At 32.8% G+C, this 26,536-nt stretch overlaps 4 protein-coding genes across 4 annotated transcripts in view; 2 read left to right on the forward strand and 2 right to left on the reverse strand.

Annotated features, from left to right (window-relative positions):
- Positions 1–4,675: 4,675 nt before the first annotated feature.
- LOC144422922 (uncharacterized) lies at positions 4,676–10,813 on the reverse strand. The gene is made up of 8 exons (XM_078112935.1): positions 10,709–10,813; positions 10,461–10,634; positions 10,044–10,280; positions 9,187–9,317; positions 8,244–8,322; positions 7,449–7,599; positions 7,229–7,326; positions 4,676–6,673 (listed from the first exon to the last, which is right to left on the reverse strand). Exons 1-8 carry the CDS (start codon positions 10,770–10,772, stop codon positions 5,946–5,948), a joined length of 1,662 nt encoding a protein of 553 aa, XP_077969061.1. The 5' UTR covers positions 10,773–10,813; the 3' UTR covers positions 4,676–5,945.
- Positions 10,814–13,738: 2,925 nt separating this feature from the next.
- Positions 13,739–15,303, forward strand: LOC144422770 (matrilin-1-like). Its single transcript, XM_078112565.1, has 3 exons — positions 13,739–13,903; positions 14,641–14,704; positions 15,149–15,303. Exons 1-3 carry the CDS (start codon positions 13,746–13,748, stop codon positions 15,296–15,298), a joined length of 372 nt encoding a protein of 123 aa, XP_077968691.1. The 5' UTR covers positions 13,739–13,745; the 3' UTR covers positions 15,299–15,303.
- A 102-nt stretch (positions 15,304–15,405) lies between these two features.
- LOC144422854 (uncharacterized) lies at positions 15,406–18,743 on the forward strand. The gene is made up of 5 exons (XM_078112742.1): positions 15,406–15,437; positions 15,719–15,824; positions 17,199–17,310; positions 17,746–17,849; positions 17,961–18,743. The coding sequence occupies exons 1-5, from the start codon at positions 15,406–15,408 to the stop codon at positions 18,219–18,221; spliced, it is 615 nt and encodes a 204-aa protein (XP_077968868.1). The 3' UTR covers positions 18,222–18,743.
- Positions 18,744–19,131: 388 nt separating this feature from the next.
- The window catches only part of LOC144422910 (uncharacterized), a 75,429-nt gene continuing 68,024 nt past the window's right edge, over positions 19,132–26,536 (reverse strand). The window contains exons 19-25 of the mRNA XM_078112910.1: positions 23,393–23,641; positions 22,812–22,939; positions 22,196–22,409; positions 21,759–21,886; positions 21,151–21,364; positions 20,839–20,944; positions 19,132–20,553 (exon numbers count right to left, since the gene is read on the reverse strand). Of these exons, the coding sequence (XP_077969036.1) occupies positions 20,268–20,553; positions 20,839–20,944; positions 21,151–21,364; positions 21,759–21,886; positions 22,196–22,409; positions 22,812–22,939; positions 23,393–23,641 (1,325 nt within the window). The 3' untranslated portion in view covers positions 19,132–20,267. The remainder of the gene's footprint in view (positions 20,554–20,838; positions 20,945–21,150; positions 21,365–21,758; positions 21,887–22,195; positions 22,410–22,811; positions 22,940–23,392; positions 23,642–26,536) is intronic.

The raw sequence follows: 26,536 nt of genomic DNA on the forward strand, positions 1-26,536 counted from the left end.
AAGTGAATGATAAAATGAGTGTAAATTACATTCTAAAGACAGACTGAAATAACTTGTAACGAAATGATTCCCTGGAATACTAAACAAACATTGCTGAATATTTTGCATACAATTGATTGCAGTATAATTAAGCCTGCCTTTACTTTACCTAGGCTTGTTCATCATTGCATCTGAGACACATGTGCTGTATAATTGGGAGATATAAGCTTCTTGCACTGTAACGAGAAAACCCGAATTTTGCTGCTTGTCTGTACAGCATTACAATCTATATTTGAATTTTGTCAGCTTTTGTGATTTAGAAGAATGAGAATTGAATCAATATTTTTGTTTATTCTTTTTCAATACCCAAGGCATCTCAACAGAGCAGAGCAAATCTTTTTTTAATTTTAATTTTTTTATTTAATTTAATCAAATTTAATTAATTTTAAGCCAAATTTAGAAATTATTCATTTAAATTATTCAAAGCAACTGCTCAATTTGTCGAGATCAAATTGTCTAGAAACAGCTGCCATGACATTTATGGGGCTTAATTTTGTGGCGAAGAATAATTCCTTTTTAAGCGTCAAATGCGATCAACAATTAGTTTCTTTTCTAAAAATAAATATATGTATTATATTTTAATGTGAATTAAAAATGATATAGCTTAGTGCCATTCACACACTTTTGGTTTTCATAAATAAATAGTGAGTTGTGAAAATAAAATTGCAAAACTCCTAAATGCAAGTATATACAAGTGTTATAGTGATCATTGGCTCAGAGATATCTTTATGCGGTAATGTAATAAATAAGGATAAGTTTGTTCCTATATTTCATAAAAATGTCTTTTTATGAATTATAATAAAACCGTTAAATTTGAGGTGAGATAGCGGGTTCTACAGGATTTAGGATAATGTGAAAGACATAATATATATAAGCAATGGCATTCTTGCGGTTTTGCAATCTTTAGGTAATGGGAATCAGGAACCGATTAGTTGGAGTTCAATTACGACAAAATAGCATATAGGTTCATCCCTACAACTTCGACAACAACAGTAATTTTAGAAAAACGATTTATATGTCCATTTCGTGTTCACAATTTGCACGGGACTCTATTGCATTCAAATAACTATTTTCGATTGTTACTTCAGATTTCAAGATTAGACACCTTGCTGTCATCATCTGAGTGCCAACAACAAACGGCCCGTCAGGCGATAATGTTACTTGAGCATAGCGATCAATTAGACTTCTTTTGTCACAATGACATATTCATCACCATTAGGACCAATAACTGTCCTTTGTATTCTATTCTGCCTTCTGACTGCCGTGGTCTTATCAATTTCCTCGTATACATCCTGTTTACATGATTTAAAACTTGGATTGACCGGTGTTGCAACCTTATTTCAAGACTCCCTTCTTCAGCTAGAGATGGACGGAGTGCGGTCGAGACTACTTTGATTGTTGATTCCCTTTGTATTTCAGCGAAAATTTAGTTTCGACTTTCCACAGGAGAATTTCTATCGTCTATTGATATTGGTATTGCAGGTAAAATCATATTCTGTATGACTGAATTATTCCTATTTGAATCATTGTTGAGACTTTCTTTAGTTCTCCGGGGTTCTTCGGTCTCTGTAGATTTTTTGCTCGTATTCAATTGCAACATAAGGCATAATATCATTTTTGATTTTTATGTCCGTGGCTTTGAGTGAGGTCGGCAAAGTAATGTGCTACAATATTTTGATTTTGCTACTATTCTTGGTCTTTCTTCTCATTGAATTTTGTTTTGTTGGGATAACTTCAGGCGGCATTACAACCTATATTGACACAGTTTTCATTTCTGCCATTATTATTGGGTTCTCCAGTAAACCATGTTTCATAAGATTTAGCCTCGCCATCAATCCACGCAAAGATGTTATTTCTCACTCTTTGTAATCCAATAAAAAAGCCATATGGCTTACTTGTGCAATAAATTTTTGTTGTTAACATTTTGTCGATTATTATGGGCTACAATAAATCTTTGTCGTTAAGACTTCGTTGATTTTTACGGAAAATTGGTTAAATAAGAATAAACGTTTCACATTTTTAGGTAAGGTAAGTATATTTTTAACAAATAAAATAAATACACCAAGTCGTAGACACAGTTTTGCTTGTTAAAGTTAGTACAACCTAAAATAATAACCAATAATTCAGAAACTTCAAAATGAAACAAATTTTTATCAGCTATATAAAAAAGCTTTTGTCATATTTTCAGAAATTTGATGTCAAACTTAATACTACGCTTTTTCAATACTGAATGACGACTACACGAAAAACACCAAGAAAGGAGTATTCGCTCAATGTCATAGCCTATACAACATTGGTAACCAAACTATTATCGCTCGTGGCCCCCTACCAGAGGCGTTTGGCCCTCATGGCCCCCTGTTTATCAATCCAGTAGTATTTTGTATTGTTATTTTGATTGGTAAATTCCAAATCCCATCATGTTCAAACAATTCAAACTCAACAAAGTGAAAATACCTTGTGAAATACCTTTAACGGTCAATGAAATTAGGAAAAACTTGAAATTTCCATGTAACGTAAAAAGTAAAATCAGAGTTGAGTCTAGCATGGTGGCCCCCTCCAACTGCTCTGTAGCCTTTGTAAACCACAGGTCATAGGTTGGAAACTGCTGCTATACAATATAATCATGCCTGAGTCCGGGATCACAAGACTAGAGATGAAATTTAGCGTTTCGCTTGTTTTACCAAGAGCATCCCACCCTGTTGTATACAAAAGTTTATACTTTTGTCGAAACTCCATATGTCATCAGCTTTAGATACATAATATTCGATATTTTTATAGTCTCTGCCAACTCCCACGACGATCTATTTAGAGAAAAACTTTGGTACACTGGTTGTGTACATTAAAATTTATATAAAAAAAAACTCAATCGTCTTTTGGTTTTCGAAAATTTGAGATTAATATTTTTGAAAAATCATTTTCTCTGGCTACTGTTTAATAATTTCGTAAACTCTTTCAAATACCTTTGAAAAATAAAACATATTTGGAGATGTATTTTTTTTAATTTTTGAATAACGTTTAATTTTAACATTGTAATTATTTCCATCATCGTTGTTATATTGAGTGTCAAATTGGAACAATTTCTCGAGTGCAGAATACATGTTTTGAAGAGAATCGACTTACATATATCACGTACCTTGGACAGAAGTAAATTCATAAAGGTTCGTGCTTTGAGTTGTTTTTGTTGATCGGGTTGATATAATGTATGTCGATGCCGTTGAAAAGATTTTGTCTACCATATAGTTTGGGAACTGGTTTTATCCGATGTCCATATTGCCTCTAGAGTTGTCTGCTGGACTGATTGGTTGACGGAAGTGCAAAGCAAAAACAGTCTCCTTATCATAAACTGTTGGGGCGATGTTGTCAGCGTTGGCTGTTGTCGATTCGTCCCACCCAAAACCAGATGAGCCCAGAACAGCTATTTAAAAAATCACAACAACTAAGCTTCAACCTTTTTGATACTTGATTCATTCAGAGTAATTTTTCATAAAAACACGAAAACCCTTTCCCTTATTTATTATTTATTTCACATCTTCGATTCTAGAAAGTAAATATTTGGTGCTATCTAAATCTATATTCTGCAAATTTTTTGATTTATATTCACAGTATTGCAAAACTCTTACTTGTAAATTTCATGACACAGAAGATCCAGTAGCAGAAGAAGAATTTCTACGTTTACGTCAACATATATAATAAAATCTCAATAATAACTTGAAATCCCTTTTTATCTTGAACTACCAATCAAAAAATTTGCGCACGTGTATCCAGCTCAAATCGTTTTATCCTGCCTCCTACAAACCCTATCCAATCGTCTTATATATTTCACAGACCTACAAAATATTGCATGTCCTGTTACTTCCCTGTATTGCCCTATTTTAAAGATATAACTTTAATCCTTCTCAGCGATTAATGAACAGATTTTATGTATGCAAAATGGATATATTTTTTCTGTTTCATGAAGTTTACACATCCCAATCGTTTACATTATTTGTATTAACGTATTTTCTATACGTAGTTTCTACATCACCACGCTTTCCTATTCTTGCTAATATACCTACATGCATGCAGCTATACGTAATGTTTTTTTGAGTCGATAAATTTATAACAAGACATTTACACAAAGTGAATTACATGAAAAAGAGATGGTGAAATTTTAGAGATCTTACAGTAAGTTTCTTATTGTTCACACTTGTTCTGGCATATGTAACACCAAAGTAATCAATTGTATTAGTGGACAAGAGCCCTCTCCTAAATTTATTGTATGTTTTTTCACATATGTGACTTTTGGTTGAATACAACTATATAAAATTAAACTCAGTTACTTTGTAGCTTCATTCAACAAATCTTGTAACATGGCCCTGATTAGGTAACAAAATTTTGGACAAATATTGGCTGTGACCTCCAAGTCAGGAAGTTTGATTAAAATTTATATGAATTTACAACGAAAGCTATATATGTGAAGGTAAACTAGTAATATATATTTGCGAAATGCGTTTTAAATTCAATGTTGGAATAAAATAAATTCAAATTAGTAAACAATTCTCCGACCAACTTTATCGCATATGTATATTTGAATAAATGTCAAATTTTAACACGATTGTCAGCTCTACCACTAGAATCAGATGAAATTGAGTTTTGTATATTTCATACCTTTATTGCGAGATTTAATAGATAAAACGGAAAAATTAGATTTGATAAAAACACCCATCGATTAAATAAAATTGGTAGTGTAAATTTTTATATCTTGGAATGAAACATTGTTACCAAGTCGAAAAAGGCAATGTTATGAATGATTGAAAAGTATGGATTCAGCTTTATTTATGGAATCTTATGAATCATTTTTTTTTCTGTTTTATCAGTGTATATATTATATAAAGCGGTATGAGGCAGAACAGCGTAACATATTCGAAAACTAAAAAATAGACAAAATTTACGGTAAAAATAACTTGAAAAACCCTTCCAGGTAACCGGACAAATTAATATTGCTCCCAATACATGTTTATATCATGGTATCAAAGTAGATATAATTTATAAGATTTGAACAACGACGGCGTTTTGTCTAATAACCGATCCGGGTCCGATCTGTAAATAGTTAACCAAGTAATCGTTCCAAATGCACAACGTGAAAGCAACACGATACTTTCCATTGGATTTGGATCAACGAAATTCTGCTTTACTGCTTGTTTGTTTCATTGAAGAAGAATATCGTGACAATTTTCCAAGTTTCGTTCACACCTTCAATGAAAATAACGCTTTGGTAAAGCAGTTTGAATTGGATTGTTCAAATTCATAATTATTTTACAAAATTAATTGAAGTAAATTCATTGTGAATTTAACTTATATATTGGTACTATGCTGATTTGTTTGTCAGTTTTCTTTTATAAATTTTCGACGATGGGGCGAAGTTGTTGAATCTTCATCATTCAATCAATTTATAAAAGAGCTCCAAAATTACTATCGTAAAGTTCATTGGGATCAGAAAATACCTTTTAAAAAAACAAAGCAGGAGCAGTTTATAATCAACCCGGGGCGCTCCGGAGGTGTGTGTACCAATATGGAAGTAGCTAATTTTGTTCGCCTACTTTACATCAAGTTGTGTGAAGGTACTGAAACCTGTGGGCAGAGGGCATGTTCACTTGGCTAACACAGACAGTCCCAATCTTGTAATAGAACTAAAATAGGGGGAAATCGGAAGAAAATTATGGCCTAACCCTAACCTGGTACGCACACTACGGGAGTAGCCAACCAGATGTATGACATATTAGATAATCAACAGTTACTTCCAGAGGCAACATGGCTCGAAGTTAGGTAAGCATTAGTAGATTTATTTATCAGTCTGAACCTGTTTTTCTGCTACTAATCCAATAAATATGTGATATTGATTATAGTTTAATTTAACTTTCCCATCCTTATTTAATATTGTCAATATTTGCATAGGGGTCATCGTTTACTTCAATGTCAGACCATTCAGCATCTCCTGTGACATCGGAATTCTGATCTGTTTCAAGTTTATTGACCGTTGCATAAGTTACTTCATTGAAGTTCGAAGAATCATCTTTCTTGGGTTTCTGTACAACAGCAAGGGTCACTTTATTGTCGTCTCCATCTGAAAATGTTTCCTGTTTCACGGGGCCTTTCGTTTTAGTCTTCTGCACGGTAGCGTAAGTCGGACCAGGCACTAGCTTTTCATCAAAGGAATTTTCTGGTTGCGAATTTTTTTTAGAATCCTCAACATTGTGTTTTTGAACCGTTGCGTAAACCACAGGGGAGTTCCCGTCAAGATAACCAGAAACATTAATTTTTTCACTCTTTTTTTGCTTATCAACGACAGCGTATTGAATTTCTGATACATCTGCCGCATCCAAATCTTTTGAGGATTTGTATAACTTTTTCGATTTTGTCTTGTTAACAGCAGTATATATAGCATTGTCGTTGCCTTCTGGGGTCACATCGTTTATCTGATTCTGATGGTTATCGGCAATGGCGTAGAGGGAATCTTGCCCGTTTGATGAGTCAACTTGATCTTCGGGTAAGTGAGAATTATTGTCTGCCTGTCCATCAAGGTTTGCAAACGTCTGATAACGAAGAGTTTCCGTATTTTGAGAATTGTCTCGACCTGATTCCACATCTCCGGGATCTGTAGCAGTAAAACATGTTAGTGATAAATATTAATATGAAGCAGCTGTTTTGACACACTTGAAGCATTTTCGTTTGGAGGAGTTGGAAAATAGGTCGGAGCCATTCAGATTAACTGACTACAGATTTGAATACGGACTCATACACGCTATTACCTACTCGAGTTACCTATATTAATATAATCACCATAACTGAATGCATGATGAAGTTCATTAGAAACAACAATTCTGAATTTTTACGTGGAAAGATTCTATTTAGTATCGGTTGGTATCGTTGCAACAGGTTGTGATTTAAATGTAACATCTTATCTTGTTTTACGCTTCTCTGTGTAGTATTCCTATATGCTATATATTCTCAATATATTTCCCGCAAAATCACTTTTTTCTCATTAGGCATATAGTTCAAATAAGATAATCATATGGTGCACATAGAAATGAGTATTCCTTTTTGTTTGTCATACATTTACTAGCATGTGGTAGACAGTAAAGTACAAGAATTCATCAACCCAGATAGAATACGTTGACGTAATACTTTAAATGAAGTTACATTAACTTACGATCTGACATTATATCCCTCGGATTAAGTTGATTTTCCATTTCTAACCCTTTATTGTAATTGCAACGATCTCCTGTGTTTATGATTCCGCGGCCTCTTCTGAAAGCAAAACTTTAGATTTTATGCATTCTCGGTGAAATGAGTAAACCCTTATTAAAAAGATATTTGGTATCCGTTCACTATTTATAAAAGATGTAATGTCATAATGTTGGATATATTACCTTTTTTTGAGTTGCTTTGAAAGTATAAAAACAATGATAAGTGCTAAAAGAAGAAACCCTCCGATAGTTCCCACGACTGGTTCAATGATTGATGTTTGTGCAGCGGGTGTAGATGGACGAAGAATTCCAATCGTCGAAATTTCAGGAATTTCTGTGTGAGATAATATAGGAATTAATATCAGTACAATATAAATGATCAGAAATTTGATTTAATACATTATGTTCATTTAAACAAGCTGACACATTTTCGCGAGCTGAAATTAAATTTAAAATATTTTGCAACGCTCACATTTGAAAATTAATCGTACGAAAGGTATTTGACTGCTTCATCCTGATGTTATACATTTGAACATTCTAATTGGTCTTTTGATCGATGAACAAATGTTGGCCACGTTCTCACGTGCATTTTAATAAATGACTCAATTGTAGAAAAGGTGAAACTGATTGTATAAACTTATGATTTGTTATGGTAAACTATTGCTAATACTATTATAATTATCCCACGTTTCGTTTGTATTTGAGTTTGCTTTCATTGCAGACTTTGCCATGATTAACTCTGATCAAGTATAAATTGTTTCTTATTTGCAGCTACTAGTTTAGGATCGAACCCGTAAAATTATAAATTTCTGTTTTTTGTGCGATTTTCATCGTCAGCAAGTCACTTGAGTTAAAAGAAAGATATTAATGTAGTATTCGTAATTTTTGTTTCATTGTAGCCGTGCACCGGTACACCGGTAGTCATGGTAGTCATTACGTCGGTGGGTTCTTCGTTTGTGGACGAGGTGGTTAACTCACCAGCAGTTGTGGTTAATGGAGATGTTGTTTCCGCAACAGTAGTCGTATAACAAGTTGGGTCTTTTGTACAATTTGCAGTCTGTTAAAAATATTCAATCAAACTAAAAGAAAATTGAAATTGATCAGTATTATTACAATTTCCAAACATGGCTTTTAAATGGCAAAAGTTTCTTTAACATACCCGCAGAGCATTAACGAAGGCATGGTCAATAAAAGCATAATTGCTTTTATTGGAAGCGCATGGCTTGCAGGAAGCGTATGGCGTATGGAGCGTATGAAATTCAAATTAATGGGGTCCAGACTGAGGAAGTTGCAAGTCACATTTAAAATAAGAATGAGGTGATGAAATCATTTTAATACGTTAGTCAATCTGTTTCGATTAATAACTAATTACGACTAAACTGACTTAAATAAATTTACCTGAGTGGCAATGCTAGATGTAAATAAATATTGTCGTTGATGAAGTTGAGTAAAAAAATTGGTACTCAATTAACTCACAGATGGCGGATACCGGAACGTAGTATGTGTACTAGATTAGGATAGGGCCATAATTTTAAGTACAAATAAGACGCGAGTCACTTGGCTAATCCTCGAACTCGTAATAAATCTAAAATAAGCAAAAATTGAAATATAATTATGGCCTAACCCTAACCTGGTACACACACTACGTTCGGGTGTCCGCCATCTCGTTCACATACTTCGGGAGCGCTCAAAAATCTATCAAACGATAGCTATATAATGTAAGTGTGTCTCAACAGTGTGTACGAGAAAAATGTTTTATTTCCATTTGTAATTTTTAGTTTTGCTACGACACAGCAATAAACATGCTACAAGTAAATAAAATCCTAGGCTCATGTAATACTTAGCAATACAGCTAGGTAATGAGCTAGCAGTTTGAACAGAAACACAATCATAATGAGTTACAAATGGAAAACAAGTTTACTTCCGATTGTGTTGACGTATCATTGCATGAGTATGGACCAATTCTACCGCTGTCAACACAAATTCTGTCACGCAGCTTTATTCCCGGGCATTCACAACTTCCCCGAGACTCCCATGATCCCCAATTCCAGCCTGCAGAAACATATTGATTAAAATAAGAGTTGTATTCTTCATAAGTAAGTATTCTGAAGCAATTTTATATCAGTAAATTTATATCAAGATGAACTGTTAATACAGTATAAACGATAGAAACGATAGCATAGCTATGTAAGGTATAAACAGTGATAAGATGACATTACTAAAAACATTAACAGGATCTTTTCTGAAATAAAAGCTAATCAAATGTAGTTAACTTTGTACGGAAAAAAGAGACAGGTTTTTCACAGTTTTATTTTATCAAAAACTGAAAGTTTTGCTGACAGTAAATTATTAATATTGTGCAACTGCTTTTTTTAATAAGCATAATTTATCTAATTGAACATTGGACCAAGATAACCCAATTCTCAATTTTCTTTAAGAGAATTTGCTCAGAGCAAAGTTAGTCGCACTCACTCGGAAAAAAAAAAACAATCGTCTCTTGATCAAAATACGGCCGGTCGCTGAAATGCCAAGTGCTACTGAAATCATACAGTATTTTGTTGGTGCAATAGGCAACAGCGAATAACTATTGATGCGATTCTTGAAACACTTCAAATCAATGCTATAAACTATGGAACAGTAAACATTGGCATGAGTAACATGAACTAAACTTAAGTCGATGGCAATATTATATATGAATAGAGTTATTTTCATATAAAAAAAAGAGACATAATTTACAAATTGAGTATATATAAATTTATTACAAATAATGCTTGTTACCGATCAATCGTTGGCAGACAAATCCTGTTAGGGCGTTCGCAGCGCATTCGACGTCATACCACGGTAGATTTGCATCATACGTGTACCACCATCCCATAGCAACACAATGTTCAAGTAGATGATCAGAAGGTTCTCCTAAGTACCAGTTAGTGTAGTTTAGTTCTGAATTGTCTTTCCATATGAAGGTATTTTTTGTGACAAATTCCTTTAATCCAATATAAAATCCATAGGGTTCTCCTGTAGACAATAAAATGCCTTAGAGTAATAAAAAGTTTTGTCGCGTGTAATATCTATTGTATGTAAACATGATTGGTTGGGACTGTTGGACATTATTGTGAACGTGTACAAATATATGAACACTGACGATTTAAGAATAAAAACAAAAATTCGGGGGAAAACGTAAAACGTCCTATATACCTGAGGTATTTGAGACTTGAGTCTGAATAAACGTTTGAATCTCACTAGTTTTTATCATTGCCATCTCACCATCATTGTTTTTACAGAATGTTTCAGCATCAGCATAACGTTTTTTATCATCTTTTCCAGATACGTAGTATTGGTAACTTCCAAATCCATTCCACTCACCTCTATCTGGTCGCAAAAATTAAGGGTTCAGGAATAAGCACATAATTTGAAAGACGTGAGGATATATAGTATATGCCAACCTGCGCTAACGACGGCAACCATCCAAGCAAATATTCCAACGAATATCGAAAGATTCTCCTTCATTTCCGCGCTAATTATCTAACTTTCTTACCCCATAACATTCTAATTTGAATCCAAAAATTGAAATAAAACAAGGTTGATATATACCAGATAGGGAAAACTAACGAGTATCGACATAAACTTTCCATGACAATACTAAAACATCAAAAGCTATGAATCGATTAGATAACACTAAGTACTATAATCTTCAAAGCAAATAATACAATGCATAATACTTTATGCAATACTTAGAAATGAATGATTTGATTGCCCACAATAGCATTAAGTATAATTATTCGAAAACCTTCGATATTATTTTTAGTACACTGCAACTAAGAATCATATTTCAAGCCGCATTACTTTAATTATCAGAAGAGTAATGCAGATAAGACCCTAATTCGACTTGCCGGGATGAAATAATAAGCAGTATGATCTGACAGTTCTTACCTTACAATAACTAAGCCTAATATGAGTAATAAAGTTAATAAAGATAATATTTATAAATGTAAAAATAAATAAAGTTTTTGTGGGGGACAGAATGAAACTTCATATCACGAGTGGGCTGTTTCAATAACCTTTTAGTCACAACATTTTCGAAATTACAGCAAAGAGATGATTAATGACGAATATGCTTCAGAAGAAAATACCTATTACAAGACTGATTAGCCTTGTTATGCGGTATTATCTAGTCACTTATGTTTATGTCATGGATCAAGCAAACCTTATTCATACAGAAACATAGCGGCATTTTAAAAAATGAAGCACTCAGATATCAAAATTCAATAATTAGAACGGAAGAGGATTGGCTTATTTAGTTGAGATTTGAAAGCAACAATTGTTTCTTTCCTAAAAATAAATATCTGTATCATATTTTAATATATGAATTGTTTCTAATATTGGACGAGTTTTTTAATATGAAATCTTTGATTCTGGTCTCACCAATCAACTCAAATTATTCGCTAATGTTGAACATGATATTTCGATCATATTCTGTTTGTTTTTGTAGTATAATAAACAATAACTAATAAAGTAAATAATATTTATTTCACTATTGATACATGAATAACAGGCGGAAAAAATGAATGAATTGTATTGTTTGCTACATTGATTGGCTCATTGGTTGCGTTTTCCGTTTTGGCTTCTACTGCAGAAGCCATACGATAACCATTACTATGGCCTTCTTACTAAGAAAATGCATGTCGAGAAAACAACAACGGAGAATATGACTAATCTAAGCAGAAAGAAGATGAAAATTACATAAACAACAACTATTAAAGTCATACATGAATATCATGACAACTTTATAAGCAAAGTCTGGTAAAGCGATGAATATTGTGGGCTATACTAGAGTTTTAACCTAATAAAAGTTTAGTAATCTCTTGTGACTGACTGCTGTGCTATCGTAAATGGCAGAAGGATTATTGAACCATTATTAAAAATACACTATTTGATATTTGTAGAAAAACTATTCATTTATGAAATAATAAATCCATCAGATTAGATCTATCGCGTCTTATGGAACAAAAAAAATACAAACATAAAATTCAAAAATATGTGTTGAAATAAATGAACGATTGTTGGTAAATGAGATGAATTCAGGTTTTGAGTTAGACAAGAAAAAATTTAAATTATATGTAACAACATGATTTATCGAATATCATTCTTTCTCTTAAGAGGTGTAATTAGACACTTTTATTTTCCATTGCAGAAATGAGTGTAACATTACGATGATGACTTGTGCAACAAACACTATTCTCTGAGAGTAGATGTGTGAGCTACATATTTAGTGACGACTTGTGTTTATTTGGTATGTGTATGTGACTCGTCCAATTTTTTAGAATTTGACCAAGTTTCGGGGAAAGTTTAACGAAATTTGATTCAAAATTCAAGATTATATATTGTAAACTGTATTTTAGAGATACACTAAAATAACTGTTAACGTTCTGGCATTTGCAAAAATGATTCACTGGAATAATTAGTCATAAAAAACGAACCTTGGTGATCCCCTCGCATTTAATTGATCATAGTATAGTTAAATCTGTATTCAATTTGCATTTGTTCGTTTATCATTGCATCTTAGCCACCTGTGCTGTATATTTGGAAAATATGGGAATTTTGCACTGCGACTGAATATCTCGAACCGAAATTAGAATGGCGATAACAAGCAGTGATATGTAAATGGGGCATTGGCGCATGTATCAAGCGCACGTATTTGACTTATTATACATATTTTCAATTTCAATAAAATATGAATGAATAATATACTAGTGGCAGAAGTAACTAAATGCCAAGGATTTATCAATTCTTTGTGGAAGAAATTTCTTCAAAATGTTTTGGTATTTTTATTATTCTTTTTGTTTAACAGAGCGTTTAACGTTTTTCAGAGCTAATCATTTTTACTGCTAGTTACATCCGCAAAGCATTACAATCTATATTTGAATTTTGTCAGCTTATATGATTCAGAAGAATGAGAAGCGAATTAATATTTTTGTTGGTTCTTCTTCAATATCCGAGGCATCTGAACGCAGCAGGTATTATTTCATTGTTATGACTTTTTTTTAGAAAATTCACTGAAAACAAGGTTACTCATACAGGTATAAGGGAGATTGATCTGATCAAAGATTTTGAGACTATAAGAGCTTAAAGGATAGAATTGAGTGTTGGTAAATACCGATCGGCACTAAACTTAAAAGCAGTTCATATCAATACAATCAGTAAAAGATGTGTGAGGTATTGAATTCCATATACATGGAGTTTTTGGAATGAACTTAGGAATTATAGGTACACTAACAGTGAACCGATGAGAGCTCACAGTCAATCGTATTTAACGACTGAAAACATTTTAGGGGGACAATATTCCCATTTTTCAACATTTGGTAATCGGTAGCAACGGTTGCCTGACAATATGAAATGGTAAAATTTGTTTAGATAATATAGGAAAACATTACGTTATGTCTCAAATATTAATTTATTTTGCCAGAATGTCGTGAAACGCCCATGGATCTTGTATTTATGCTGGATGGATCGGGTTCAATCACAAATGTGAATTGGGAGCTTATGAAATCATGGGTCAAGTTGGTAGCAGAAAATTATGACTTAGGCGGATTAACACAGATTGGCGTCGTTCAGTTCTCACACTGGTTTCCAAATGAAAGGTAAGCTTAGAAAGATATAATCATTCAACAAATCCACGTCAATAAAGTAAGATTTTCCTTTTATTCATTTTGTAAGCCGAATTTATAATTTTTCTTTAAATTATTCAAAGCAACTGCTCAATCAATTAAAATTAATTTACCTATAAACAACTGCCATGCCATGAATGATTTTTTTTCAAGCGTCAGACCATGAATGTAGTTTCGAAAATTTTCTGACTGATGTACTGAGCTGTGTTATATATTGTAATATTTTTGGACACGTTAGTGGACATAACGATCGTTTTGTTATTATGTTGTTATTGTTCTTGTTGTTCTTTGTTACAGAGAAAAAAAAATCGTTTTTCTCTTTGATCACTGGACCAATCGCTTTAAAATTTCAGTGTTTATTGAGGATCGAATTTTTTGCTAAAATGCTATAACTTTGATTTATTTTAAATATTCAATCGAGCTGTATGAAATTCGTTATTTTGTGTGCTATGACGTCATTAAAGTTTGCCACCATTTGGCGCTACGTTTTCATATATTGAACATATCTCTCTAGTTTCAATTACCCAAAAAGAGTCAATTTCAAACTTTGCCACTTTGTTGTTCCACTTCGCTTCGTGTTTTCACTGCTTTTATTTGAGTACAGTCAGCATACATTCTTCCAAAATCATTTTCGGCTTTTCTTTGGGTTTTCGAATCCATTGTCATTCAACCACAAAATATGATAAAATGATTTTCATTTTTTTTAACAGCGCACAGCCATATTTAAAAACTGAAATACAGCTCGGAAAACTGAAGACTGAAGCCCAATTTAAGGTAAAATATTCATCGAGCGTTGAATACCGCTGAGGGGGGTAGCGTCACGGTACGATCAGACGAGTTTGTGTTTCAGAGTGTTTGCTGATAATGTCTCAAGCAGGTAGAATAAAAAGTATTCTTCTATAAATAAAATACAATGGTGAAATTTCGAGTTAGTTATTGGGCGACATAGGTGTCAAAAAAAATTTGAGAAAACAGCAATATCATTCGTAAAATCAAAATTACTAAAAACCAAAATTTAGACGGACTTCGTGTGTACACGAAATGTAGTTTCCCAACAATGCTATTGAGCTAGTGTGGAGTCACGTTCTATGCAGGATAGAATTTAAAGGAAAATTTGTCGTATGATTTATCTTATTAAAAAGATTTGTTCACAAATTTGTGATATTTAAATATATCAAAATGCAATTAGCTTTAAAATAATAACTGAGTATTCCTTAGGCCGCTGTTGACGAAATATCAATTCATGGATTCACAACTTACACTGCACATGCCATCAACAAAACAGTAAACGAAGATTTCATGAGATCTGATCGTTTTTATGATGCTTCAGTGAAGAAAATCATTATTTTATTTACAGATGGAAGGTAATAACTTGTCTGAACAATGTCTGAATACATGCAAAATGCCCCTATAAATCGTATCGTTAACTGTTGTTCATGTTTTTGTTATTATTGTTAATTTTCACGGTTCATGTAATGGTAGTTAGCAGAGTTCTTTTGATATATCCGTATATTTAGCCCCTTTGTTTTTCAACTTGGGTTTGTGCGCGATATATATTATTTTTATACCATCAAGATATTAGTTGTTGAAAATCTAAATGAATGTTATTTTAAAGCTTATTATTCAGAATTGCTACTTCAATATTTACCAAATTATTCTAATCTTAGACATCCAAAAATTAAGAAGTAGTATAAAACCGTTTTTGTTTTGCTCGATTTATTGAAGGTATGTAGATTATATGTATGTAGATTGTAGATGATTGTAGATAATTTTTTAAATCTTTTGAAGATCTACCGACAGAAATGATTTGCTTTTGTCAGCAAAATATGCTCGGTCAAATGGGATTACTATATTTGCAGTTGGTGCTGGAGGTTATGTAATAGAGGAATTACAGGTAATCTGAAAAGTTGTAACAAATTGAAATAAGAGAAATTTTATGTTTCAATATATTATAGCTTTTCTACCTTTTGTCTAATCATTATATTTCTGTGTATTAAAGATTGTTCATCAACAAGACTGAGAAAGTATAACTAAATTAGTTATCAGGATAAAACTCTTTTTGACTGAGATTGATAAGTAACAATGTAGGCTACTGTACTTGTTTAAATGTTGTTTACATATATGAAAACAAGAATACCTATAAGCCATATTTGCATGATAATTTCTTTCTAACAAAATGTCTATAATTCTAGCCATTAATTTGTATTCCGTGATTAGATAAGTTAGAACTCTATTAAGTAGTATTTTAAAATATTGAATAGTCATCATAAGCATTGCATGATTCACCGATAAATTCAACTAATATGCATATGCAATAAATACATGCACGCGATTTACATATAAAACAAGCCGGTAAACGCCCAGAATCTGCACTGATACTTGAGGCCGGAGGTTCAGGAAAACGTTACCACACATGCAAAATAACAGATCTATAACGACAGTGTACTGCGGAACTGCCAGTTCATTTGAACGATGCGCGGCTCTTCAGCATCTCAGCTTTGGCGGTTTTCTGTGTTTAATTGTCAAAACATATTTACTTGTATTCCAAACTCCTGAGGTTTCCCCAGTTGTAAAGTATCGAAATTAAATTACGAAATATTCTTCTACAGCAACATCCAGCAACATCAATTTTAAGTGCATTTACTTTCAATCGTTTGATATTAGAGCATTTTGTGCTCTTTGCAAACGATTGCGGGAGTGCTAGCATAACACACTGTACTTTATGAGTGATTGTCTGTGTTTTCTCGTTTGCAATGAATTTTTCTTTAGGAATATTGACTAGTGACGCTATGCTTCGCGTCTTTTGCCACCAATCACGTGTTGCCTGTGCTTGAACATATTTGAATATACAGCGCTAGGATCGAGGGAAGGGACGTGCCAAACTTCTCTGCTGTTCAGTATGAGGTTATGATAGCAATGCCCCATAACTCCAAATCAATTCGCGGAATAAACAAATTATAGATGTTGTTATAAATGAGAATGAATAACTTGAAGGTCACGTATGAGGAGAATGTTTGTTGTATAATTGCGATATATCACTATGTGTTGGCATGTAATAAGACTCCGGCATCCCTTTTAATTTAGCTTGCACTGGTATAATTGTGTTCATTTTTAACGACATAGTTCAATTGGGATCATATGAGTAGGAAATAACAAATAAAACGGTACCAAAAATATTTTTTTAGTAACGAACAAGACCTAACTTCGTATAGCTTGACTACAACGGATGTTTATACCGAAACATATAAAAATCAACTTTTATTCACAGATTATTGCAAATGGCCAGGTCAATAACAATGAACGGGTGATCACAGTTTCAAATTTTACTAGGCTGAATACTACGGTAGATATTTTAAAGCAAGGTATATGTGTTATCCAAGGTAATGTTGATATTAATAGTCATTTTTTATTGAGGCAGCCACGATATATTAGTAGCATATAATTTCGAACTACGTTTTCAAAAATTCTTTGCGCCCGAATCTGATATTGAGCCAAGTCACTATAATAATTAAATGTTACACATATCGACATCATAAGCCAAAATGATATTCGATTTTTTTGTTTGTTAAAATCAGTGGATTATAAGATGAGATGCTTTTTGCAGGCTACCACAACAAAATTAACGATTGAAATTTATTTTCTCGTTTTCGAAAAGCATTTTGTTCAATGCGCAGCGCTAACAATAACTCATTTCCTACAGATTTTTTAGCATATAATATAGAAATTAACATTCACCACAAGATATAACTGCTGAAATGTTCAAATTAAAGAGGGAATTATATAAAATTTAAAAAAATATTTACATTCGTTTATAGCTCCCTTCATAGTGTCTCGCTACACTTGCACAACTTCATCGTTAGAAGTTCAATGGAAAACAACTACATTTAAGTCGGTGTTCTCATACAGACTTCAAATTCGGGTTAGCTTTATAAATAAAATGAAAATCATTACATTGGTATAAAACACTTTTACTGTGCGCTAGAACTTGTCATTTTATGCTAAATATCACATTTATGTATTTAACTTATAGGATCTCAAGACCAAAGAAATCAAGAAGACAAGCGTTCAATTACTCATGAAAAAGGAACCAACAATAAAAATTCACGAAGAAAACACATCTTCAAAGTTTGCCTGCGTCACTACGACAAATTTGTATATTTCAAGCAACTACGAAATTGTTGTTGAGCAAATATCGGCAAAAACAAACAATCAAATAAAAACCATATCCAAAGTTCTTCACAATGCAAATGGGAAGACTATTATGCGGTTAACGTTTCTTGACTTTGTCTGAGTTATATTCCGGATATCAGACATTTTAAAAAAAAAAAGATATTTTTTACACATACCAATTTAAAACACATGTAAATCTATATATGTGTGCGTGTTTTTTCATTCAGTGTATCGGTGGAAACCAAAATTAAACATATTAGGACAATCCATCTATTATATGCTGATAGCCACCACCACATTCAGAGTGTAATGAACTGGGTTAGGAATACGGAACCGGAAATATTCTGGTCCATCAAGATCTGTTCTTTATGTCCTATTTACTACTTCCATGGTTTCTTATTTGGGGTGAAATTGTGGAGAACACTTCATAAAAATAATGCCAACTGATTACATCTCCAAACTTGATTGAAATCCTGATTCGAATTGCTAATACAGTCAATTATTCAGGCTGTACTTGGGCATTTGATACTGGCAAGGAAAGCCAACACTGCTTGACAATACAATCAAACTCAGTTCAGGTGAATTAAACTGAATGTTCTCTTTGCCATTCAGATTCCAGATTCAGATTCTGTCAAATAGATTATCACCTGTTATGTAAATAGATCGAAATCATGTATTCAAATTTATATGAAAAATATGTAGATTTTTTATTATTTTTCAGAATCGTTTTCGAAATCAATTTGCTTTGATTCATTTTAATGAATATTTATTATGAACACATTTCAAACTTATATTAGTAAATTTAAAAAAAACGAATGTAATAAAGTTTTAATTTTATTTGGTTGATGTATTACAGTCTTGGAGAAACTTTTATTGCCATTATCTTAATGTTTAGTACAAAACTATGTTATTTAGTTTATATACTCTGTCGAATTACTTATCTTCGAACGTAAGGGCAGTCAGCTAACTAAAGAAAATCATTCGAGCATGTATGTTTTTACGTCACTACTCACAAATACCGCCATCGGTATCACATCATGAGAAAGCGTTTACCGTTTACCAAGATTTTATTTGTGCTTTTGTTTTCTTTTGAGATATCTAGGTCATATTTGAACAAATACATTCAATTTAAAATATTAATTTGTGAATATATGCTCACAAACAATATTTGTATTGAATATATAAAATTTTCGACCTTCAGTCATAGTTTTGTACAAAACGAAAATATTAATTGACCACACAGGTATGTTGATACAAAATTACAAAAAATTTCGTTTTTATTGATAACATACATGTCCTTCATGTTTATTCAACTACTTGAAAAGTCGTTATCAAGAATATAACCAATTGAAGCGAGTCAAATGGAAGCATATTATATTTTCTGCTCTTCCTTCATTCAAAGTATTAACATGCAAAGCAAATAGATTAATGTGAACTCATGACTTAGTCCTATAGCATTAAATAGTAAAACGATACCACCAAGCTTCAAATTATTAATATCAGTTATTGCAAGAAGAATGTCAATGGCCCCAATAGACAAAGAATGAAAAAACTTCACAAAAAATGTTTATAATTCAGAAGGAAACGTGGGATGGCTGTTATCAGGATATAGCTTTCAATAGATTATGACTTTAATTTACTCGAGTTTAGAAATATTTGTTGGAAAAACTTGATAATTAGACAATACTGCTTGTGTACCCGTTTTCATTTATGGTGGGAAATAGAGAGCCAAGGAATATCACAATGCATCCATAATATACTACATCAAACTTATATTATTAAACGGAACGCTTGAAAAGGGGCAAATGCATTTCAAAGAAACCATTAGCAGCTCAGATCATCTCATGAGAGTTATACAAATCTAGATCCTTCTTAGCTGGTTCGTATGCCACTTTCGGTCTTCTTTCGGACTTAACTTCACGTGACTTGCCTTTATAATAAAAGAGCCGAATTTCACATCCGAATCTCACGGAAAATTAACAAGAAAAACTTGAATTAATATGCAATGGTATTTTGTTTCAATAAATATCAGTCAACACAAGCGCAAAAGTTTAAGAACAAGTAGTAATAGTTAAAGTCACAATGTGTATATGTGTATCGGAAAGAATAATATGATTCAGGATTGAACAAAAATGACAAAGGGCGATCGCCATTTATATTCAACATGTCAAGCATCATATTCATTTTCAGGCATTGAATTGATGTACGGATGTTCTTTTGTTGTACGATCATTCATTTCTTCGTATTGATGATCTCCGTCTTTTATTTCTTCATAATTATGTGGGATTTCATAATTACCTTCTTTTTCTTCTCTTAACTCATTATTTCGGGAGTTCAATTGGGATGTTTGAATTTTATCATATTTTTCATGAGAAACCGGGACGTCATTAACAACCTCATTCATCTCTGAAAGACGTTGTGGTTGAGTGTCGTTTTTTTTTTTAGAAATTCCCCTGTGAACAACAATAAACTTGAAATAATTCACAAGTAGGCTTTTGGATAGAAACAATGGATTTTTTTTTTCTTGAATTGCTTCTGTTATAGAGGACTTAGCTTATATATTAGCTAAACGTCATCGTGATCGGACGAAAATGTTAGCCCAGTATTCAAGACATTGTTCCGGACATTGAGATTGTTACTGCTGTATAAAAGATTTTATTTTACTTATTCAATTGAGAGGAAATACTCCAAATCGTTCAAAATATACACATTTTATTGTAGTATCGATCATTTCTCACCTCATTACTTTGCATCTACGAATCAGCAAACCAATTCCGAATAAAATAGCTGCGAGAATCAATGTGACTATGGATGAGATAATTGCAACCAATAAATTGTTGTGGTCTGCAATATAATATGTAGTAAGAATCATAAACCTTAAAAATCTATCAGGAATTTACCACGCAACAATACTGAAGAGAGGTTAAACATGAGTTGTAAACATCGAAAAGTCAGTGAGCATATTGTACCACAAAGTGGTAGTTTGAAAACCCTAATATTGTGCACTTAGAACTAATGTCTCTTATAAGCTGTAAGCTATATAATCTTACCACCAGAAGCCATTGTGGTAGTAGTGATTGCACTAGTGAGAAAGATAGTGTTTATCTCAGTAGTTTTTGTGTCATTTGCAATGGCAGACAATGTGGAAGTATGTGTCATGTAAGTAGGAGTTGTAAATTCTTGGTATAAATTTGTTGCTGTCATTTCAACAGTTGCCGCAGTGGACGTTGTATTACAGGCAGTATCTCTTGAACAATTGATCGTCTGGAAAAAGTAATTCTGATTTAGCAATTTTTTGATTTAAATGTACGATAACTTTTATATATTCTAATAGCTATTCAAATCCTAAGTTTAATGTTCTTTAAAATGTTGAGCAAATTTGAAAATCCCTATAGAAATATTAATTAACGTGCTAATGAAAATTATTGAAAGTGAATAATGTATCAGAAACTTCTTAGGAGAATTTGTCAATAGCAAGGTCGGTCCTGCGCTCTGAATCAGAATTATTGGAGATTCACTATTAAAACTGCGGCTTATACACTAAAATATTGAGAACTATTAAATCAACGTAGAATGATAATCATTTTTCTTTCGATTACCTCAGAGGTCAGAAATTATCAAATTACACCAAAATGAGATATTTATTTTTATTTTATACCTCAAAATTGAATCCAATGCAAATATTGGTCCCCGCCATTCCCAAGGCAATGCATGTTCGATTTCGTACTTTCATCATTGAGCTGCAGTTACATGTACTCCACGATGACCAAGTTTCCCAGTAACTTCCTACATAGTGTTAACATAATCTTAACTGAGAATTAACGTGCGCTTCCTCTTTTTATCGTTTTCATTGATGATGCATATTAAAACTATATCAGCATAGTATAACATAGTGAACAGCAACGGCGTGAGCCAGTGAAAACATTCGTAACATTTTGCAGCCACAAACAACTACCACCGAAGACGGGTTTCACATGAGTTGTAAAAAACAGAAAGTCAGTGAGCATATTGTACCATAAAATAGTAGTTTGGAAAATCAAATTTTGTGCACTCAAGACTAATGTCTCTTATAATTTGTAAGCTATATAATCTTACCACCAGAAGTCGTTGTGTTAGTAGTGATTGCACTTGTGGGAAAAAGAGTGTTTCTCTCCGTAGTTTTTAAATCATTTGCATTGGCAGACAATGTGGAAGTTTGTGTCATGTCTGTAGGAGTTGTAAATACATGATATATATTTGTTGCTGTCATTTCAACAGTTGCCGCGGTGGACGTTGTACTACAGGCAGTGTCTCTTGAACAATTGGTCGTCTGGAGAAAGTAATTGTGATTTAGCAAATTTTTTTTATTCAATATATGTACGATAATTTTTTATATATTCCAACAGGTATTTAAATGCGTTGTTTAATGTTTTTCAAACAGTTACAGAAATTTAAAAATTTTCACCAAAATATTATTTCACACACTAATGAAAAATATCGAAAATGAATAATTTAGATGAATCAGAAACTTTTGAGGAGAACTTGTCAATAGTCAGGTCCTGCGCCCTAAATTGGAATTATTAGATATTCAATTTTAGGACTGCGGATTATACACTAAAATAGTAAAAATTATCAAAACAAGATAGAATGATAATCATTTTTCATTTTGAGCACTTTAAAAGATCAGAAATTATTATATTACTACAAAGAGTGGCATTTTTCTATATCTTACCTCAAAATTAGAACCAATGCAAACATTGGGCCCCGTCCTTTCCGAATTAATGCATGTTCGATTCCGTACTTTCAACATTGAGCTGCAGTTACATATACTCCACGATGACCAGGTTTCCCAGTATCTTCCTACATAGTGTGAACATAATCTTAACTCAGAATTAACGCGCGCTTACTCTTTTCATCGATTTTGTTGATGATGCATATTCCAACTATATCATATTCTGATTTTTCTGCTCTTTGAATTTGTTGATTTTCAAATAATTATAGATTCAGAGCTAAATTTATTTTATCATAGTTGAAACTAAGTTAAGTTGGAGTTCTAATATATGTGTTCTATTTATATTCCTGTTCATGTTTTGCGTTATACTAAAATCCTATTTTTAACATTCATACTGTTCTAATCACACAGCCAAAGCATATTCGCGCTAGAGTTGATTGTATTGAAGCTATGTTGAATAAAAATGAAAACAGTTTGACCTGTCACCTCATTACTTCTTCTTTTTATTTTTTCAACTTCAATATTAGAAAAAATATGTTAAAAATTCGTTTTTCCTCGCTGTCGCAAGTTATTTTACTCACCGATATGGCGTTGACACACCAATCCTTTTAACCCTGTTGCTCCTGTGATACAGTCTATCGTATGCCATAGAAGATTTGCGTCATAAGTTTTTTGTTCACCTATCGATACACAAGTATCTGTTACACTGATATGATTGTTTGGTTCTCCATCATCCCAACGAGTGAATGAAAGGTTTGTTCCGTCGTTCCATTGAAACATCGACTTTGATTTGTCATAAACAAGTCCAATGTAGAATGTATATGGTTCTCCTGTAATAAAACATATCATATTGCTTTATACTGCTTATATACACGCATAGACAAGTGTTTTAGTGAGAGTCATGCGGTTGAAGCGTTAGCCTTAATTGAGTTGGCATTGCAAATTACGCATCTCAGTTTCAAATACCATCTCACGTCACTCATGGGTGTAATAAATTTGCCAGACAGTGTTAAAACTAACACAGCTTCTTATATATTGTTAAATATCAGTGGTTTTTGTACATGGACCTTTTCGCGTAAATAAGCGTTATATCTCAAAAGGTACGGAATTATTGCATTCCGTTCGTAATGAGTATACATTGACTTTAAAATTCAGAATAATGCACGTACCTGATCCATCAGAAATGAGTGTTGTTATAAATCCTTGAGTCATTTCATTCTTTATTAATGCTAATTCGCCCTCTCTCTCTTTGAAAAATGTTTTTGAAACTTCATAAGATCTTGAAATACCACCCGGTGAAACGTAATATTCATAACTTCCATTAGGAAACCATTTTCCTCGACCTGTTTCACAAATGAGAAATCAAATGATTGAATAATATCAGTATTTCGAGAAATGCGCAGTGAAAAAGCTCGGTTGAGCGAGATAGCATCAGTTATTGCAGGCACTTGCTTTAAATTAAGTACTAAAGTGAATAATAAAGAAAAATGTTGATATATTGACGGATTTAATAGTTTCGATTATAAGTCGTTATAGCACCTTTCGATTAGAGTCAAGTCAAGTTTAATTTTTCCAAACAGTAAATTAACAACAATCGAACACAAATTACGAGAAACTAATAATTACACAGATTTACTGGGGAAATAGATTTACTGGTGGTCGTGGGGGACCAAAGCTGGTTATCGAGCAGCGACAGCAAAGGTTCAAATATGTTATTTAAATTTGAGCTTGGAATCTACTGTCTTTGACGCTGTCTTTCAACATTATCAGTAAACGACAACGCTAACCTAGCTTACCGGTTATATACTCTTTTAATATTGCTTTTCAACCAATAAAAAAATATATTCGTGCCAGAGTTACAATAAAAAAAAATTATACAGTTTCACTAGAGACAGATCATTGATAGAAATTGGTTCATGACTTATGTGAAAGAGAATAACAGAGCCCATTGTTCATATCGCTATCTCATTTTCGCAAAAATTGGTCAGTTTGCTGGGAAATGAAAACATAACAACCTAATTCTAGAATGAGTTTTCATTCTCACCTAGTGGAGTCAAAGACATAGTTGCATTGCAGGAAACGGATGGCGTGCATATCTAAAAACAACGTTCATTTTGTTCAATCGTACATGTACGTGTTTTAATCAAATTAACTCTAACTCTTTATTACAAGATCAAAAAAAGAGAAATGTAACAATGAAATCCAAATTAATTGGGCGCAGACTGAAAGATTGGCTAGTCACATTTAAAATTAGAATGGAATTATGGAATTATTTTGATACGTTAGTCAATCTCTTTCAATTAACAACGAAATACAACTAAACTGACTAAAGTTTCCTGAGTGGCAATGTCATGTGTAACTATTATTGTCGTATTTGTGAGGTATAGTTCTGGAACAACACACTAATCGACATGCTGGAACTTTATAAAATCCTGAACTTTAATGTAATGCTTATCAATACAGCTAGGTAATGAGCAAGCATTTAAAACGAAAACACAATTATAATGAGTTGTATTTGTAAAACAAGTTTACTTTTGACTCTGCTGTCGTATCATTGCATGAGTATGGACCAATTCTTCCACTGTCAACACAAGTTCGGTTTCGTTGCCTCATTCCCGGGCATTCACAGCTACCCCAAGACTCCCATGATCCCCAATTCCAGCCTGCAGAAACATACAGAGAAAATTTATTTTGTACAACTGAGTATTCTGAGAATTTTATATCAGTAAATGTAAATCAAGATGAACTGTTAACACAGTATGAGCGGTAGAAACAATGGCAAGGTATATAAATAGTGATAAGATCAAAAGCAGTTAGTTAGTTTTGCTTGCAGTAAATTTATGATATTGTGAAACTGCTTTCTCTAAACATAATTTATCCAGTTAAATTGGAAACATTAGACCCAGATAACCCAATTCTCAATTTTCATTAAGAGATTTTGCTCGAGGCAAACTTAGTCGCACTCATTCGGAATAAAGTATACTAGTATTTGATAAAAATACGGGCGATCGCTGAAATGCCAAGTGTCACTAACTGCAATTATACAGTATTTTGGTGGGACAATAAACACCAGCGGATGCCTGCTGATGCGTTACTACAAGCAGTTCAAATCAATGCTATAATGAGCATAATCATGGGCAGTAAATCCTGACATGGTTACAATTTACCAAATTGGCCTTAAAATATATAAATAGGTATTTGCAAAAAGATTATGACTCTTCTGTTTAACAAAGTTCAGACAACCATTTATTGCATAAAACATCAGGCTGTATTCACAAAAAATACATAATCTACAAATTTAGTATACATTTATTACAAACAAATGTTGTTACCGATTAATCGTTGACAGACAAATCCAGTTGGATAATTCGCAGCGCATTCGACGTCATACCACGGTAGATTTGCAAAATACGCGAGAAACCACCCCATAGCACCACAAGATCGGGAACTCTCACTAGAAGGTTCTCCTGTGTTCCAGTTAGTGTAGGTTAGTTCTGAATTGTCATTCCATATGAAGGTATTACTTGTGCCAACTTCCTTTAAGCCAATATAAAATCCATATGGTGTTCCTGTAAGTGTAGACAATAAAATGCTGTAGAGCAGGATTTTCCAAACTGGGTCCTCGGGCCCGCGGTACGTGTTGACTGCACAGAGAGTCCGCAGCGATATGAAAAGATTGTGATTAATCTTTAACGATTGATCTTAATCAAAAAGTCATAGCATCT

The sequence above is a fragment of the Styela clava genome, chromosome 5 (assembly GCF_964204865.1).
Source record: "Styela clava chromosome 5, kaStyClav1.hap1.2, whole genome shotgun sequence".
Classification (NCBI taxonomy): Eukaryota; Metazoa; Chordata; class Ascidiacea; order Stolidobranchia; family Styelidae; genus Styela; species Styela clava.